This window comes from Vombatus ursinus, unplaced genomic scaffold, assembly GCF_900497805.2.
Source record: "Vombatus ursinus unplaced genomic scaffold, bare-nosed wombat genome assembly UNPS02014874.1, whole genome shotgun sequence".
Classification (NCBI taxonomy): domain Eukaryota; kingdom Metazoa; phylum Chordata; class Mammalia; order Diprotodontia; family Vombatidae; genus Vombatus; species Vombatus ursinus.
Window position 1 is genome coordinate 4,445,780 of NW_020954652.1, and position 19,806 is coordinate 4,465,585.

The following is a 19,806-nucleotide window of genomic DNA, read 5'->3' on the forward strand; positions in this document are numbered from 1 at the left end:
CTAGTTTTGCCAGAGAGGTTAACAGAAACCTAGACTCCAAAGAACTGTTCTTCAAAGTGCATGAACAGTAAGTAATATATCGTGCCACTCACAGGCTCTACAGTTTTCCCATCCTTAAAGGAAAGTTATTTGTTGACTAATGACCAAATGGACTTTTCTCCCATCTAACTTCCTTACCAAGGCAGATTTAGAACTTTAGAAGTTTATTAAACTAGAAGTACATTGGATTGATTTTTTTTTTTTTTTTTTTGGCTTCCTATTAGAAAGTGATAGAAGGCCTACTAAGTTGATGGTATTCTGTATATTTGTGATTAGCCATGAAACAAAACAATTATAACTATAAATATGTTAGAGAAAGCTGTGGAAGGAAGTTACTAATGATTCTACTGGGTATCCAATGGTAATAAATGTGGAGAGAATGGACAGTAGTATCAAAGAAAAGGACAGGTTTGGAGATGGGGAAAGACTGGGTGTTAAAGGATGGATGTGTCAAAGGCTGAAGAATTGAAGACCTTGCAAAACTCATGACAAACTCTGAAAATGAAGATTTGAAAAACCTGCTTTCAGTTTAAAAATGCTAACTAATATCTTACAGTACAGCAGATAGCTGATTAATGGAATGTTTGAATATGATCCCTTTATGTAAGAGTGGGAGAAATTGAAACCAATCATATCTTACAGAGAATTCTTTTAATTTTTTTTAAACCTCTGGTTTTTCCAGCCTAGCATTTTTCTGTTAAGCAGGCTCATCATTCCCTAGCTGTGTCCTTTGCCCCTGCCTTGTTTCTTTTCTGGAAGGCTCCCATATCTAGACTCTTTTTGTGGTAGAAATTTGTGGTTTCCTTTCTTAGTTGATTGGTGCCTCCTACACTATGACCTCTGAGATGAAAAAAATGGGTCTGCCAAAGAATTAGGACTACTCCCTGTAAAACACCTGAACAGCCCTGATATTAGAGCTGCTATGACACTCTCCCCTCCACACCCTCAGCTCATCTGAGTAAGCCAAGACCCCTGAGTCTTAGAGGGCTGCTTTGAAGCACTGATCCAGACAGCATCGTGAACATGTCCTTCTTGCCATCAACCTGTGATACCAAAGTCAGACATACTGATTCTCTAGTCCCATCTTGGAGGTGTCAGTCTTAGGCTCAGTAAAAACCAAAGAGTTAGTGGCTTGGCCTAGAACCCATGCTTTATTGTCCTTGCCTCCTACTTCCTCTAGTTAAGCCACATGGCCTTCCATTTGAGCCTTACGTTAAATGTGCCAAATAAAAGTGCCCATTACTTTCAGCTTTCCTGGGTCAAATTCCTTTTCAAAGCATCTTTTGGTCCTAGAAAATTCTGATTTTGACAAAGACTTAAAAAAATCCTCTTTCCAACAAATTATTGAGTCCCTGTATGTGTTAGGCACTTTGCTGATGATAATAGCTAATATTTGTGTACTGCTTTCTTAGAAATGAATTTTTATTATTACTTGTTTTTATACCTACTTTTCTCTTATCTGTACTAGTTGCTGGTTAAGATAAGGTAGGTAATTGCTCTAAAGGATTTTATAATCTAATAGGGAAAGTTCCTTTACAAACCCTTCCCTGACAAGTGCGTTATGCAGAAACATAGTATTTAAAAACCATTTAGACATTCTTGATCAGGTAAAAGATATATGCTGAGCATGAGGGAGATGAAAATCAGAAATTTTATAGTTTTAGAATGTTTAGTGCTCTAGTATGGAGCAGTCTCTGAAATGGCATAATTACACTTAGTTTGTCTAAAACTTGCAACCATTCCATTAATGTTGGAGGATGGCTAATGAAAATTAAAAGCACAGTGAATGTGAGTTGCCTTTGAGGATCTCTTTCTCCTCTTTTATTATGCTTGTCAGTACTTGACTCTAGATGTCAAAAGGATCTTGTGCCCTGTAAGAATTATAATACAGGTGCTATGGATAATACTTTAGTCACTAGACAATAAAAAGGCTCATCAAACTCATAGATCTAGCCCAGGTTATTTTGGAAATTTATTAAAACTTCATTTTGACTTTTGTGTAATTTATTTATGAGTTTTTTTGTTTACTTATTGATAACTTTTTTCAGATTAACACTTTTACTTCTATAAAAAGAATCTGTAATTGTTCTTGTCAATATTGAACATTTGATTAGTGTCTTCATGACCAGTGAGTTAGTACTGATATCTTTTTGTGACCTTTGTAAAGAAAAGTTAATTTAAAAGTAGTTGCATGGTTTAGGAGACTGAGTAGTGACTAGTGGCCAGAATCAAGGAAACCAGTAGTCAGGAAACTTAAAATCTTCTTTTCTTTCACTTGCAAGCTTGGGTGAAATTAAATCCTGCTTCTATCTTAGTTTATATAGGTCACTCTGTCCATGTAAAAAGTTAGCCAAAGAAAAAACTCCCCAGGACATTTGTTGTTACAGTCTGCCATAGTATAAGTCATCTTCACCTGTCCTAAGATTATTTTCTCCATTCTCGTAGTTTTAACACTAGAAATGCCAAACCAATGCTAATAATAGAATTAAAATTACACTTAAGATATCATATCTACTTGAAGAGCTACAGTTTCCAAAGATGTACTAAGAGTCCAGAGAGAAGCTTTGGTCCAGAAAACAGGCTAATAAGAGATAGTCAATCCTCAGCTTTTGTGGGGTTAATGTTCCTAGAAAATGACACAAAAATCAAAAGTGGATTTTGATAATTGAATCCATGGGAAATAGGGGTTAGGTTCCCACAACCACCAAAACCTGTAATCTTTCACTAGAGGTTACTGAAAATATAACAAAACATTAATTCAGGTAATGTACACTTACACAGTAACCATGAAAAATAACCTATGAAATGCAGAAGGGAGGAAAGGCAATGGTGGAAGGGACTGGGCAGGGGTCCAGGGGTTGTGCTATTGGAAGAACCCTGAGGTAAAAAAGGGAAAGGGGCAACACTTTATTATCATCTTTAATCTTCCTTTCAGCTCCATGGTTGAACTGTTGCCCAGTGAAAAACACATGCCTGGGGGACTCCTAGTCTGAGTTCACTGGCCCCACAACTCTTCTACTGGCTGGACTGAGATGCTTATTGGCAAGGGTGGGTGACTACCATCTCATTTACCCAACAAGCTTAATCATTTTTATATTCTTTCAGTTCCCTCATCAGGCACTTGAAAGATTACTTTAGTACTTTCTGGAACAACAAATACTTCCCTCCTTTTTGCACATAGAAAATTGCATGTGAAACCTCCCATTTTTTCTCTACTGCTTTCTCTAATGCTTAATTACAAAAGTAAGAATGTTGAGGATTGACTATAATTTAAGAATAATTTGTCTCTCTGAAAGGTCTGTGTGACCCAAAAAAGTTTCTGGATATCATATTTCAAGAAATTGTGAAGCAAAACTGCTCTGATCTTAGAAAACTGATCAGATCCAAGTTCCAAGGAACCACAGTCAGGCTTATACAAGATTTTGCAGCTGCTACCTTCAAGGAGCAGAGAGTATGGAATATAATATTTCAGAAGGCAAAAGGCATAGGCTTATAACCAAGATTAACTTACTCATCCAAAACTAAGAATAAATGCTACCAGGAGGAAGAACAGATCTTTAATTTGATAATGCACTTCTAAGAAGTCTTGATGAAAATGCCAGAACTGAGTATAAATGATACAAACACAAGAGTCAAGATAAACATTAAAAGGGGGGGCATATATGAATAATGGTAAGATATTTTTATTCAAGAACAAAATGTTTACATTCTTTTAGAGGGAGATGATATATCCTCTCAGAGCCCTAATGTCATAGAGGGAGTAAAATATGACAGAGCCTCAGAGTTGTTTTTGTATGTCTTAATGACTTTAAAAGAAGAAAGAAAAGAGAGGGAAAAGAAATACACTAGGGAAGAAATGGGCAAAAAGAATGAGAGAACTTATGAGCTAAAATAATAGGATATAGAAGCAGGAAAAAAATTATAAAACAAGAAAGGATGGAGGGAGCAGGTGTCATTTGAACCTTACTTAAACCAGTCAGAAGGGGTTAAAACACACACACATATACACACTTCAATTGAAAATACATTTAACTTACCTCAAGCAGAAGAGAACAGAGTAAGGGTTGGGGAGGAGGGTTGTAAAAGAGGGAAGAATTCAGGGTGATTTGTTAAGAGAAGTTGGGGGGGGACTGTAAAAGTCTTAGTGGAGGAAACAAAAGAGGGACAGTAGTGTAGAAGCAGGTTACATCAAATATAGAACGCAGGTGCTGAGCATATTCTTTTGTGACCTTCCACTTTTTTAACAGAATAAAGGGAAATATATCATTGATTTTGGTTGGGAATGGGATGAATGCACCCATGCAACAGAACAGGATGGCAAGATAGAGTAGGAAACAAGTCCAACCAATTCTTGAAACTTGAAGATTCGTACAGTTAAAATTAAGGTATAAGATCTATTATGCTTCAGTTGAACTTTAAAAATAAAGGGGAAAAAATTGGGTAGGAATCATCTGAGGCAAGACAATAGCGTTGGGGCTTTTTTTGTTTTGTTTTTTGTTTTGTTTGTTAATAAAGAAAAAGTAGAATAGATGAACTAATTCAGAGCTTTACCAACAATGCACTGGAGTGCCTGTCTTTCTACAACCCCTACAACAATTGTCTTTTTTTCAAAGATTTTTGTCATTTTTGTCAGTCTGAAAGATGTGAAGTAGAATCTGTTATTTTAATTTGCATTCATTTTATTGGCATTTTTTAGATGACTACTGGTCATTTGATTTTATTTCTTTGAGAATTAACTTCATATTCTTTGACCATTTGTTGGGAAATGTCTCTTGATACATATTTGAATCAGTTCCTTATATATCTTGGATATGAGACGTTTATCAAAGAAGCTTGCTGGAAGAATTTTTTTTTTCCTCAGTCAAGTGTTTCCTTTCAAATCATAATTTCATCAGTATTACATTTTTTACATACTTTTTCCTGATCATGAACTCATCTCTGATCCATAATTGTAAAAAGTATTTTCTTATTCCTTCTTTTCTTGTTTATGATATCACCCTTTATATCTAGGGCACACATCTCTTTATTATTTTATTATGGTAGGTAGTGTGAGATTTTAGCCAAAACTTAAATAATTTCTTAACAATTTTTATGTTCTTTGAGTTGCACATTTGTTACAATATTCATTTGCTTCTGTGTGTTACATACCTTTATCTGTTCCACTGATCAGTACTGCTAGGTCCCCTTACTTTCCACTTTTTTTGGTATTATTTCCCTTGAGAATATTGATCTCATTTTCTTCCTCCAGGTGAATCTTTTTTTTTCTGGTTCTCTAAAAGTAATTATTTTGTAGTTTGATTGTTATGGTACAGACTGAATAAATTTGGGCAGGATTTTCTTTTTCTTTTGTTTTTGGCACAGCCCAACCATAGGCAGTTAGTTTTTCCACTTACTTGTCTGTATTTCTATAAAGAATGTTTTGTCATTATATTCATATCTCTTCTTGTATTTTCTTGGTACTGTGTTAAAAAGGCTATGTGTTAAGTACTATGTTAAAAATCATCAGATTTATATGGGTTAATCTAAAATCTTATTTGAAAGTTATTGTTTCAATGAATAGACTTCTATGTAGATCATCATATCATCTGCAAAAAACAATAATTTTTCCTCCTTTCCTGTACTTCCTTAATTTTTAAAACTTTGTATTAATATAGCTAGTGTTTTCTATAGCGGTGGATGTCCTTTTTTTTAAACCCCAGATATTATCGAAAAGACTTGCATATTATTTCCCTTAAACATAATGCTTGCTTATAGCTTGAGATGTAATTTACCACAATCAGCAAAATCCTATTTATAATCTATGCTTCTAAGTATTTTTAAAAGAAATAAATGTATATTTTCAATAATTTTTTCTACATTATATATGCAGATTTAATCATGTGGTTTTTATTGATTTTATTTATATTAGCTTTTAAAGAATTTTTCATTTCATATGGTCCTTGTAAACATGTAAATACCCACACACAGCACAAGGTGCTTGGTCTTTGGTAGATTAAAAACCCTGATGTCCCTTTGTTTGTGGCGTGCAGAAAGATACTTCCTTAGCCTCTGTAATCCTCAATTTATATCCTATAAAGATGCTCTGTTGCGTCATTCTCATGCCTAGTCCCTCATTCATTACCTCAGAAATATACTGAACCCTGATGGAGGTTTATCCCCATCTTCTATTATAATTATTCCATTAACATGATTCTACACTGTAATTAAGTAAAATCTACTCAAAATTTATTTTCAAGTGGCTATATTCTGGTTAAGAACATTTGTTCTTACTATCTCATTTGTATGATACTATAAATTCTGTTCATTTGTAGCTGATTTGCCATATGTTGACCAGGGAATCTTTGATATTTTCCCCATATCTTTCCATTTAAATTATTCTTTTGTTTGCTCTGTATTTTCTTTGCTTCCAGGGCTTTGGGACCTCAAAGATCTTTAGCACTGCCTTTTTTCACTTTCTGCTAGGCTTACTTTAGCTCATCATCAGTCCTTTTTATCTGTGATAATTCCGTTGGTCCCAGGGTAATGCACCCTGGTCATTTGTTGGGAGGGTGTGTGGGTTCATCTCTGTTCCACATACTAGATGCATAGTATGTATCTCACACTTAACATCTCAAACCTAATATTTGGGAAAATGTAACCCAGGAATTTAAAACAAAACAAGACTTTTCAGAGGTCCTTAGTGCTTACACATTTATCAGGGTGTTGTTCAAAAATTCTGCTTGCCCAGCTTCACTTCATTCATTTCAATTCAAGATTTATTCATTAAGCATCTATTATATGCAAAATTCTATGCTAGACATTAGAGATATTAAGACATCCATACCTTTAGTTTACTTATTGGCAGTAAGATTAAAAGTAAAATTAAAACACAGATAACTTTATTATATAAATATCAAAATGGATATGTAAACGTACTCAAAATTCCTCCAATATTAATAGATCGCAAGGGACTTTTTTCAGTTTGGCAAATACTTTGCAAAAATACCATGTCAAGATAGTGTATGTGCATGAGTATTTGTGCATAAATTTTTAATTTTGATAAATAACCGGTGTGTCCAAGCATTTCTATACATAAAGAACAGAAAAAGAAGATTGTATGTGAAAGGAGAACCTCTATTACATAATACTTTTTTGAAACTCTATAATAAATTCAGTACATTAGCCCTCTGAACCATCTTCTTGTTCTGTGCCCCTTTTTTATGTATTTCATTGTTATCTTTTTTTCATATTACTTTCCTTTCTCCCAGTTATACCCCCTCACATTAAAAAAAAAAAGCCCTCTTTTTTAATCAATAAGCATAATTAAGCAAAAATAAACCTACACAGTAGGCATGTCCAAAAATGTGTGTGTTTGAATCATGAGTCTGTCACTTCCCTGTGAGAGGTAGGAAGGATTTTTTAAAATTAGACCTCTGGGGTTGTAGTTGGTAATTTCTTTTAAAGATTTACATATTTAAGCTGTTGTAGTCATTGTAATAAATGGTTCTGCTCACCTCACTCTGCATCAGTTCATGCAACTTCTCCTAAATGTCTCTTATTTTAAAAGTGCCCATATTTTTGGTAATTTTCTGTATAACAGTTTTAAAGTCATTTTAAAATCTTACTCCCTAATCGAATGTTTCTCAGAGAAGTTATCTCTAAAGTGAAATTTTCTTTTTTTGAACCTCCTTTTTTCTATAAATTGTCTTTAAGACATAGGAATCATTCTAGTTATTAGCAGCTGTGAGTGGCATAGAATCAAGAAGAGACTGGCTGCAGAACTTCTTTCTTTTGTCTCCACCATCTCAGTCATTAGAGGTTCTTAGCTTTGGAGTCTCTGATTCTCACTTATCCATATCCAGTCGGCCTCAAAGTCCTATCATTTCTACCTCTTTTTCATACTCAGATTCTTCCTTCCTAATTAAGCAACAAGCATTTATTAAGACATTGGATTAGCATTGGGGATACAATGACAACAAGCATTTATTAAGCACTTACTTAAACTGATTAAGCTAGACACTGTGCCTAGTTTTGGGAATATAAATAGAAAATCCCTGGCCTCAAAGAGTACGTACTATGGGGAGGAAGGCAATACCTAAAGGGGAGCAGATAGCAAGAGATAGGAGAAGTGGTAACGTGTGCAGCGTCTGGAGGGGGAGCCTGGAAAGGAGTAAATGAGTAAGGAGGGCTGGTGTGGACACCTCTTCAAAATGGAGGTCCTGAAAGGAACTCACCAGTGACAAGAGGGGGACACAAAGATGGTAGCATCTTCCAGGGCAAGAAGGCAATGAAGGCATTGTGGTATATAGTCTGGAGGTTGTGGAGCAAAACTGAAAGAATCCCTGATATTAGAGAATTTACATACTAAGTCTAGAGGGAAAGAGAGGTAAGTGTATACAAAATAAATAGATTTTGGTGGGGCATGCAATAGCAGCTGGGGGAGATCTGAAAAGGAAGGCCTTATATAAAAGATTGAGCTGAGTTTTGAAGATTACTTGTTCATTCTGTTGTAATAGCTTACTTACTGGTTTTCTTATTCTCCAGTATTTCCTCCAATCAGGTATTATTTGAATTTGTTTTCAGTAGCACCCAGTAGTCATAGCCAGTGCTTGAATTCTAATAAGTATTGGGCTGATGTAATTTCTGGCGCAGATTCATTCTGTGAATGACCATATGACAACTCTAACCTAGTCTTTATCTCAAGAATTCTTTGTTAAATCTCTTGAGAATTTATGTAAGGGCTAACTTCTAGATTTGAATGTTTTCCTTTCAGGAACAGTTCTAGGATTCTATCCACTTTCAGGACAGGATTGACCAGGAGTTTTCAATAGATAAGAGTTTATTGAGATTTTAGCAAAATATTAGACAAAGCTTCTCATGTTATTCTTGTGTACAAAATGGAGTATTGTGGGCTAGATAATATAATTAGGTGTTTTTGAACCTGGTTGTAATTAATAGCACAATGTCAATTTGAAAAGAATGCCCCTTTGCCATTTAAAATTTGTACCTTGGTTTAAGTAAATGGCCAGTCACATCTGCGAATGACATAAGCCAGAATGTAAAACTCACATGTTGGATGACAGGACCTCAAAATATCCTAATATATCAAAAATATCCATAGCCCAGTAAAATAAAATTTAATTCTTTTATTTAATAAAGTCTTATTTAAAAAAAAAAGGCCACCTTAGATACAAGATAGGGGAGGCGTAGTTAGACGGTATGGAAATTATCAGGGAGAAGCTTCTGGGATGAGAACTCACTATTTGACAAAAACTGTTGGGAAAACTGGAAAACAGTGTGGCAGAAACTAGGCATAGACCAACATCTTACACTGTATACTAGGATAAGGTCAAAATGGGTATGTGGCTTAGACATAAAGAGTGAAACTATAAACAAATTAAGAGAGCATGGAATAGTTTACCTGTCAGATTTATGGAGAAGGAAAGAATTTATGACCAAACCAGAGAGAGAGAACATTATGAACTGCAAAATGGATAATTTTGATTACATTAAATTAAAAAGTTTCCCACAAAGCCAATGCAGCCAAGATTAGAAGGGAAACAGAAAGCTAGCATTCTCCAACTGATAAATGGTCAATTTATCTTTTTTCATCTGAAGGCAGTTTTCGTTAGAAGAAATTAAAGCTATCTGTAGTCATATGAAAAAAAAATGCTCCAAGTCACTATTGATTAGAGAAATGCAAATTAATATAACTCTGAGGTACCACATCATACCTGTCAGATTGGCTGACATGACAAAACAGGAAAATGATAAATGTTGGAGAAGATGTGGGAAAATTGGAAAACTAATGCATTGTTGGTGGAGTTGTGAACTGATCCAACCATTCTGGAGAACAATTAGAACTCTGCCCAAAGGGCTATAAAAATGTGCATACCCTTTGATCCAGCAACACAATTACTAGGTCTGTATCCCAAAGAGATCATAAAAGAGGGAAAAGGACCCACATGTACAGAAGTATTGATAGCAGTTCTTTTTGTGGTGGCAAAGAATTGGAAATGGAGGGGATGCCCATCAATTGGGGAATGGCTGAACAAGTTGTGGTATACAAATGTAATGGAATACTATTGTTACATAAGAAATGGTGAGCAGGCAGATTTCAGAAAAACCTGGAAAGACTTGCATAAACTGCTGCTGAGAGAAGTGAACAGAAGAGAAGAACATTGTACACGGTAACAGCAACATTGTTCAATGACCAGCTTTGATAGATTTAGCTCCTCTCAGCAATGCAGCGATCTAAGACAATTCCAAAAGACTCATGATGGAAAATGCTATCCATATCCAGAGAAAGAACTATAGAGACTGAATGCAGCTCAAAGCATACTGTTTTCTCCTTTTTGTTGTTTTTTGTTTTTTCTTTTTCATGGTTTTTCCCTTTTGTTCTGATACTTCTTTCAACTAATGTGGAATTATGTTTTTTTAAAAAAGATTATCAGGGAAGAGGGAAGGGAGATAGACTATATTATCAATAGTGTTTTAAGACAGTCAAATAGGTACGTTCCATTCAGCTCTGAGTGCCGCATTTTAAGGATAATGTGGACAAACTAGAGAGGGACAAGTAGCAGAAAAATGCAACCAAGATGCTGAAAGGCTTCCAAGACGTGCTGGGTGAGTTTTGGTTGAAGGAACTTGGAATTTTTAGGTAGAGAAAGATCAACCTGTGGGACCAAACTCTCTCCAAATATTTGAAGTTATGTCTTGCAGAAGGAGGATTAAACTATTTCTGCTTGGTTCACTGAATTTAAAACAAGATGCAGTGGATAGAAATTGCAAAGAGGCAAATTGAGGCTTTGCGTAAACTAAAGCTTAGCCAAATTTGATGAGCTATCCAAAGGTGCAAAGGACTTCCTTGGAAATAATGGTTTGCCTTCACTAGAGAACTTTGAAGCAAAGGCTTGATTATCCGTTGTTAGTATAGTGTGTTTCTTGATGAGTATGGTTTGGAAAAATGAATAAGATGGTGTATCTGACTTCTTTTAGTTTGCATACTATAGATTAGTATTTGCTCACCAAATATGGCATGTAACATTGTATGTTTTACCTCTGAGACTAAAATGTTTCCGTGAAATTTATTGCCAATAAATACTGTTTCATTGTGATATTTTTAAAATACTATAATTACCTTGAATTTTGTAAGGTTAGATTTAACTGCCACTTCCTCCTGGTCATTCTTTCCTCCTCTGGTTCTTTTGTCTTTTCATTCTCTTTTGCTGAGTCTCTAATCCACCTTTACAACTATTCTTCGAGACTGGCCTGAGCTTTCGGTGGGTTCAATTAATTATCATATTGATGCATATGACTCCCAAATATCTCTCTTGAACTCCAATCCCACCTTTCCAACTCCAAAACAGTACTTGTTGTCTAAGCCTAAACTGACCCTTGACCCTTCTCCAAACCTTGACCTTTTCCATTTTGTCCAGTTTTCCTTCTAATCACTGAGGAAAGTTTCATTGAGGATAATCTTCACCGCTTCTCCAGGGCCTGCTTTGGTCATTATAATCGTAGTGTTCAGTTTTGTTTTTGTGGATTGTTTTTTGTTCTTTACATTTATCCAGTCAATTATGTTTTTTCTGGTTCTGCTTCATTCAGTGTCATTTTGTGGACATTTTGAATTCATGATCATTGTTTCATATGATACTGTATATTCTTTTATATTCCTGCCCCACAGTTTATTTAGCCGTTCACCAGTGAAAATCTTTATTTCTGCTTCTTCCTACTAAAAAAAAATGCTGCCACAAATATTTTGGAAGCATATGGCACCTGTTTTTCTTCATACATGCTCAGCAGTGGAATTTCTGGGTCAAAGCATATAGATGGTTTCGTCACTTTTCTTAGCATAAGTCCAGATTGTTTTCTTGAATGGTGTGACCAACAGTTCCTAGCTCCACTGACAGTAGATCGGTGTGCCTGTCTTTCCAATACCTTCCAACGCTGATGGCTCTCATCATCTTTTCATCCTTTTATTGGTTGTGAAGTAAAACCTCAGTTTTCATTCACTTTTCTCTTATTAGTGATTTGAAGCAGTGTTAATAGATTGTGGAACTGAGTAGAGGGAGGGGTGTGAGTGCGCGCGCGCGCGCGCGTGTGTGTGTGTGTGTGTGTGTGTGTGTGTGTGTGTGTGTACATCATAAACATATGCTCCTGCATTTACTTCTTAACATGTGGCTCTTGGAAGTGCTAACATTTGTTTTACTTGAAAATGCATTTATTAATCATTTAAAATCTTTTCTTTTTCAGATTACACATCTCTTATGATTAATGTGGAGAAAAGAAACTAGCCATGGGCCAAAGTTCAAGAGACCTCCATGGAAAATGTTGCTGCTGATGCTACTTTACAAATTCACATGATGAGTGTCTATTTTGATGATGATTTTCGTATTTAAACGATTTTCATCTTGGAAATATATCAAGTGAAAGAAATTTGTTCCTTTTGGAAACAATTTCCTCATAGTAAACGTTGTAATAAACTTGTAATGGGCGATATGGCCAACAACTCTGTTGCATATAGTGGTGTGAAAAACTCTCTGAAGGAAGCTAATCATGATGGGGATTTTGGAATTACACTTGCTGAATTGCGGGCTCTCATGGAGCTCAGGTCCACAGATGCATTACGTAAAATACAAGAATGCTATGGAGATGTCTATGGAATTTGTGCAAAGTTGAAAACTTCTCCCAATGAAGGTAAAATTTTTATTTGACTTCTTTTGATTAGTCTTTTCTACAGAGGCAATATTTTGTCTTTGGTTCATTAAATTTAAAATGTTTTTTCCTGTTTATCAGAAGGGATTGTGGTTCTGTAAAAATTTTAGTGATTAAAAAGATGTTTGTATAACCCAAGGAATAATATAACCATTCAAGAAGATTAGGATCATTTGATTATTGTTTTAATATATCTTAAATCCTTTTTTTTTTTTGGTATATTCCATATACATAAGATTATTCCCACACATAATATTATACTTTGTTGTCATTTTCCATGTGTTTTTAATGTAGCTAGGTGCAACGGAGAGAGTGCTGGATCTGTAGTCAGGAAAACCTGAGTTCAAATCTAGCCCCAGAAACTTTCTAGGTATATGACCTTGGGCAAGTTACTTAATTTTCATTTGCCACAATTTTCCTCAACTGTAAAATGGGGATAATAGCACCAACCTGCCAGGGTTGTTGTGAGGATCAAATGAGATCATGTTTATAAAGCATTTTGCAGACTTTTTAAAGCAGCTGCAATTATTACTGTTATTGTTGTTGACATAGATTTTTTTTTATTAATGCCTTTTGTTAATTTACGTTTATTCTTAATTTCAAAACCATTTTATGAATTTGTTTTTTGGCCAGCTACCAGTTGTCAAGGTAGCCGACGCCTAAAGGTTTCTTTAGAAATAAGCTACACACCCCTTAGGTTTCATTCTAGTTGATGCCTGAAAATATAAAATAGTGTTAATGTTGTCAGCAGCTGGTTAAGTTACTTTTAGCCGTGGGGTTAGACTAAGCTTAACCTAGGCTTTGAGACTAAAACTTGGCCATTTCCGAAGGAAATTAAATGGGATATATGGTAGTGACTTAACTTTTAACCCTCACAGCTGTTTCCGTAGGTTTATAAAAGCATTTCAGGTCTTAAATAGCCACATGTCCTTGAATCCTCTATATGTGCATAGGGCATCTCTTGATTTCGTAATGTTTTAGTATTAATTTAGTATTTCGTAATGGGAGGGCTAAGAAAAAGGTAAATCCTTTCCTTTGGAATGGTTTCAGAAGTAAGGATCTCTCTGGCTGTTATAAAATGTTTGGGTCCGAAAGTATAGAATCAGAATTTAAGGTATTTGAAAATAGCAAAATAATCACATCAAAGTAGGAGAAATAATAATTTTTAATTAACAATATGAGTCATGAAAAACGGACACTTGTTAATCATAACTTACTATAATAGAGAATATGTTTTAATAAAAACCACTGGAACAGTAATAGTTCACAATTTTTAAAGTTTACAAAGTAATTTCCTTACAAAAAAATCTGATATGCTATAGCTATTGCTAATATAATATGTGCATTTTACAAATGAAGGTATATTAGTTTTCTTCACCAGTTTTATAGAAATTGCCTCCAAAGCAGTATTTGCACTAAACTTACTTGCTAGGCATCACTACCTATCACTTTTCCTAATAGTAAAACAGAAAGTGGTAGCAAAATTTTAGAAAAAAATTGTTGTAAAGTTAATTCAACCAATATGTTTATTAAAAGCTCACTTTAGGAAAAGCATGGTTGGATAAATCACACAGGAAGACCTTTGACAGACTTCTCTGGGTACACTATAGAATTGTTGCTTATAGTTATTTTATTAAGCATTGTTTTATATGGAAGAATTATTCCAAATCATATCAAAATCATAGTTGGGTCTTAAATGAGGCATTAAGAAGGTTGAAACCATTTGGTAAAAACTCTCTTAACTTTTCTGTTCTATACCTTGACACTTTTTTAAAAAAAAAATTACTCATTATTTGTTGTATCAGGAAATAGTTCTCAGTCCTTAGTCTTCTATTTGTCCCTTTGATTTCATTGTTTCCTATCTCTTTGACAATGATTCTTTCTCACATATATCATCGGTCTACACCAGGGGTGGGGAACCTGTGGCCTCAAAGCCACATGTGGCCCTTTGAATCAAAACTTCACCAAACAAATCCTCAAAATAAAAGGATTTGTTCTGTAAAACTTGGACTCAGTCAGAAGATTGCTCCAGAGGACCTAGAAGCCCAACCCCTGGTCTACACCCTTTCCATCTATTTGTAATTATGTTCAGTCCTTCCTTCTCCTTGATATGTTCAATTATTCTCTAAAAAATAAAAGCCTTCTTTCAGTTTTCTCTCTCACCTGCCCAATCTCCTGTCATTCCTCTCCTTCATGACCAAATTAAATGAAAAAGTTGTCTCTACCTACCCCCTCCTTTACTCATCCCTTTATAACCTACCATCTATCTGAACCATTCTTCTTGAAGCTTCTCTGAGATCCCCTGGCCTCATAGCACAGTACAGTGGGTTTTTAAATGTCTTCTTTCCTTAGGCTTCATAGGACCATCAGAATCATCCAACCCAACCCTTTCATTCTACAAATGAAGGAGCTGAGTTGCAGGAGCATTAAGTGATTTGTACAAGTTTATATATCTGAGATGTTGCAGAGCTAGAAACCATATTCATACTCCATGTCCAGTGCCATGGCACAGTGGAAATAGTGCTTTAAATGAATGATCCTAGAATATCCTGCTTTTTTCAGAGCTCACCAGCGCTCATCTTACAATTAGCACAGCCTTTTGGGAAGAGCATTAGATTCTGTGTCAGAATATCTGGGTTTCAGTCCTGAATGACTTCTAGTGCTACACCTGTGAATCCTATGACCTCTAAGTTGAGGTTTTGGGGGGTTTAATAAATCTTCATCCTTATTGAGCTGTGTACCATTTGAAAAAGACCTACAGCTTCCCATATATTCTCTCTCCTCTCTTTACTCTTAGACACTGTGCTCCCCAGTTTCTTTTCCCACCTCTAAAACTGGTATTTTTTGAGTTTACACTCCTTTTCTTCCTGAACCCTTAAGGTCTGAATTCTCTCAAAAGTTCTTTTCTCATTTTCTCTTTATATATTCTTTTCCTTGGCTGTCTCCTTTACTTCCATGGCTTCAGATTAATCTTTTAGTGCGAATAATTGAAAGATCTCTCTCTAGCTCTTCTAAGAGCTTGGTCAAAATTTATCCATACTGTCTCTTTTGTGTGTGTGTGGCAGTCGGGGTTAAGTGACTTGCCCAAGGTCACACAGCTAGTACGTGTCAAGTGTTTGGTCTGAGGCTGGATTTGAACTCAGGTCCTCCTGACTTCAGGGCAGGTGCTCTATCCACTGCGCCACCTAGCTGCCCCCATACTGTCTCTTGTAGCCAACTAAAAATATCTCAACTTGGGTGTTTCATTAGCAACTCACCATGCCCCTGAGTAAGCTTGTCTCTTTCCCCAAATCTCCTCTGTGTTTTTGATAGCCTTATTTATGTATTAACCACTATTCACCATTAAGTGAATGGGAGAAGAGGCAGAGATGAGCTCAAAGGTATGAACATGAAAGATAAGAGTGAATGGCAGTACTGGATACAATTTTCCATCTTTGTAACCTTAACCTTTTCTTTGTCTTTTCCCCATTGTCTCTCCCACAAGCAGTGACTTCGAAGTCTGGTACTAGGAGTACATAGTCTTCGTAGTTTATGTTCTACTGAGGGAAAACCTATACATTTATCAGATGATACAAAATACATGCAGTTAAAAATCCAAATTAGTTTAAGGAATCTGGGAGAGAGCAGTTTTGGGGAATCAAGAGAGACCTTAGTTAAAAGCTGGAAGTGGAGTGGAGTTTTAAGTGAAGTAAAGGATTGGGTAAAGTGGAGAAGTAAAAAGAGCATTCCAGTCATAGGGGAGAGCCTTCCCTCGAGCACGAGCACAGAGATGAGTTCACGGATCTGTGAGTCCAGTTGGATTGGAATATAGAATGTGTGAAGACAGTCTAGAAAGAAAAGGTGGAGCAAGGTTGTAAAGGGCTTCAAATGCCAAACCAAGGAATCTATCCATTCGTCTCTCTCTTTTTGTCCTATAGGCAGTAGGGAACCACTCAGATTTTTTAATCAGGACAATAACATGGCCAAACCTATACTTTATGAATGTCAGTTTGGCAGTTTGGTCCATAGGTGAGGTGATAAGGGTCTGAACTAAGGTTATAGCTATGTGAGTAAAGACACAGAAGGGTACAGGTGCGATAGTTATTAAAGAGGTAGAGTTGAAAATATTTGGTGATCTTTGGCAGTATATGGGATGAGGATAACTCCAAGGTCCTGAAATCAAGGGATGGAAAGGTGATGAGGCCCTCAGACAGAGTTCTTTGGATATGTGTTGAGTTTGAGATGCTTGTGAAACAGCCAGGTAGAGATGTATAGAAGGCAGTTTTCAATGGAGAAGTGGAATGGCCGAGAAATAAGATGCCATCTCTTAACGTGAGGCTTTCCCCCATCCCCATCTTGGAGTTACAGTGAATCTCTCTTGTGTATATTTATTTTTACAACTTGTCTACCCTGATAGAATCTTGGAAGCTGAGAAAAACAAACATTTTGTAAGCACTTAGTAGATGCCAAACACTAAAACCTAGAGATCTCACAAAAGTGAGAAAGTCCTTACCCACATGAAACGGAAGTCCAAGTAATAGGGCAAGCTCAGCTTAGCAGCTGGCTCTCAACCCTCTTCCTGCCAAAGCCTTTTCCTGCTCCAGGTTTCCTAATCCTCTCCCTTTTGAGATTTTCTTCTGTTTATACTTTATACATCCTTTCTGTACCTAGTTTTTTGGATGTTTCTTCCCCCATTAGAATGGGAGCTGCTTGTAAGCAGGAACCTTGGTTTTGTCTTTCTTTATCTCCCAAGTGCTTAGCACAGTGCCTGGCACACAGTAAACATTTAATAAATGCTTGTGGACTAACTGATTTTAACACTTTAGGTTTTCACATTGCCCTGTGCAATGACAAAAGTGGAGACTAGGCCTTGAGAACATCAGGGAATGCTCAGGAATGAGGGGAACCAGATTTTGTCTCTGTCATGAGAGATGGTACAAATGGCAGAGTTCACAGAGTCCAGTGGAAATCCTTTTGTCTTCAAAGTGACACTACTTGACTGATCTCCACAGTATTCTACACTGTGATGTCCTACATCAAATTAGTACTCTATTGCTTTTAGCCCAAGAATTATTATGCCAACTGTATAAACTTATCTATACCTGGATTGTTAGAAGTTGAATTTTTTTAAAGTTAAATTTGTAGGCTCTTAGCCTTTTCCCAAAGCTTCTCAGTAACACCAAGGTCTTATTTTTAAGAAGACTACATTAATTTGCAGCTGCAGACCTCAATTCAGTTGTATTTCCCCTTACAATTGGCCACCTGTGTCCATCAGTGATTTATTATTAATTGGATTTATAAGTGTTCTAATGCTTGAACATTCCTATCTATTTCTAACATGCTTTTTTGTTTTTATGGGCTTGATTTTTCAGTAGGATTTTTTTTTATTTGTAGAATTTCCAGAGATATCTATGAAGGTATCTAGGAATTCTGCACCTCATTTACTTCCTAAATTTAATAAAAATAAAAATCAGTACAACTCTACTATTAGATTAATTACCTGGCTTATCAATTTTGTCCTCTTACTTTAAAAACTATCACATTTCTTTATTCATTAAAATGTACCACCTGATGAAAGCAGTTGCCAATGTCTGTGAGACAGAGAGGAATTTTTCCATTTTTGTCCCAAAAATGTCTTCTAGAGTAATTTTGATTGTCAAGCAAGCATTTGGAATTTTCATCTGGTTTGTTACTGTATATATTTATATACATATGTACACATACATATATATATGTATGTATGTATAGTTACACTAGAATTTCATCAAAGATTAAAGCATACTACTCATTTTAAAAATCTGTCTATTTAAATAACTGACTAGTTTCAATCTCTTGTGGTGTAAATAGGCCCCAAATATCTCTACAGTAAATCACTTCCTCCATTTCTTCCTTCTTGTCCTCAAGAAAAGTACCTTTATGTTAAACTGAAAATAATTTTTTTTTCTTTATCCAGTACCCTTTGAAAGCAGGTCTGCTTAGTTGTGTTACTGTAACTGAAAGTGGTATTGGCTTTCTTAAAGGGATACTTGATCTTTTGATTATTAGCACTGCTTGGCTGAGTGCTCTCTTCACTTTCATTTTCTATGATTTAAAATTTAAAGTAAAAATGATCAGAAGCATCAATTTTGTCATCATGATAGTGCATTAATTATCTTTAAGATTAGAATTCAAAATAAATAGTTTTAAATGCATGCTTCCAAAGGTAATGGCCGCCATAGGTCATTAATGGGTAGATTTTAAGCATTAATGTTCATAGTTACCCTTGTTGAGGTAGAGTTCAAATCTGTTTCTGTTGATTTGCTGTAGTTCATAGAGTTTTAATGTCTGAAAAATCCTGACTTTGTTTATGTATGAATAATTTTCTGTTGTGAAATGTTCTTTTGTAAAGAATCTGAAACATGTTGTCTTATACGTTATCTTAGCAATTACTGTTGTCATTAGAAGTATAAATAACCCTCCCACCCCCATAGGAAGTTGTGTTATCACCCAAAGACTCTCCATAAGTTCAGCCTGACTTTCAAATCATTGATGTAAAATGAATAGCAAGGGAGATGTTGTTTCTCCATAATAAGCTATACAAAAAAACAGAGGGTGAACATGCTGCCAGCCAGCTGTGGATCCAGGAAGACTTAGCCAGAGAGCAGGGGGATCTCAAAGTATGGGAAGACTCTATAAGCAGTTTACAAAGAAAATGAGATTTAAGATGGCAGTTAGCTTAGTTCAAGGCACTTGAGCTCTGGTTAGCTAAATGATAAGCCTGCAACTGCCACTTTGGTTTAGAATTTGGTGAGAACATTTCTTGGTAGTCTTTGGTTTGAAAGAATTTGACCCTTCTTCTGCTTTTATTCCTCAGTATTGGTATGAATGTTTCTCAATATGTCCTCCTATAGCTATATTGACAGAATATGGATGCATTGTCTGTATTTTAGGCTCAGGCCAGTCTTGGTAGTAAAAAAAATTTAATAAAATAATAATAATAATGTCAAGAATTTCCATCCCCCCTTATTATTCATTTTGCTTTTTTATTGTGAATAACACAACCCTATGGTCTGCTAACAAAATAGTAGATTTGAATTTTTTTAATGAACATGC

The 19,806-nt window shown here is 35.5% G+C and overlaps 1 protein-coding gene across 1 annotated transcript in view; it reads left to right on the forward strand.

The window, feature by feature from the left end:
- The window catches only part of ATP2B1 (ATPase plasma membrane Ca2+ transporting 1), a 131,688-nt gene that overhangs the window by 55,296 nt on the left and 56,586 nt on the right, over positions 1 to 19,806 (forward strand). The window contains exon 2 of the mRNA XM_027842463.1: positions 12,274 to 12,717. Coding sequence (XP_027698264.1) covers positions 12,510 to 12,717 — 208 coding nt within the window. The 5' untranslated portion in view covers positions 12,274 to 12,509. The remainder of the gene's footprint in view (positions 1 to 12,273; positions 12,718 to 19,806) is intronic.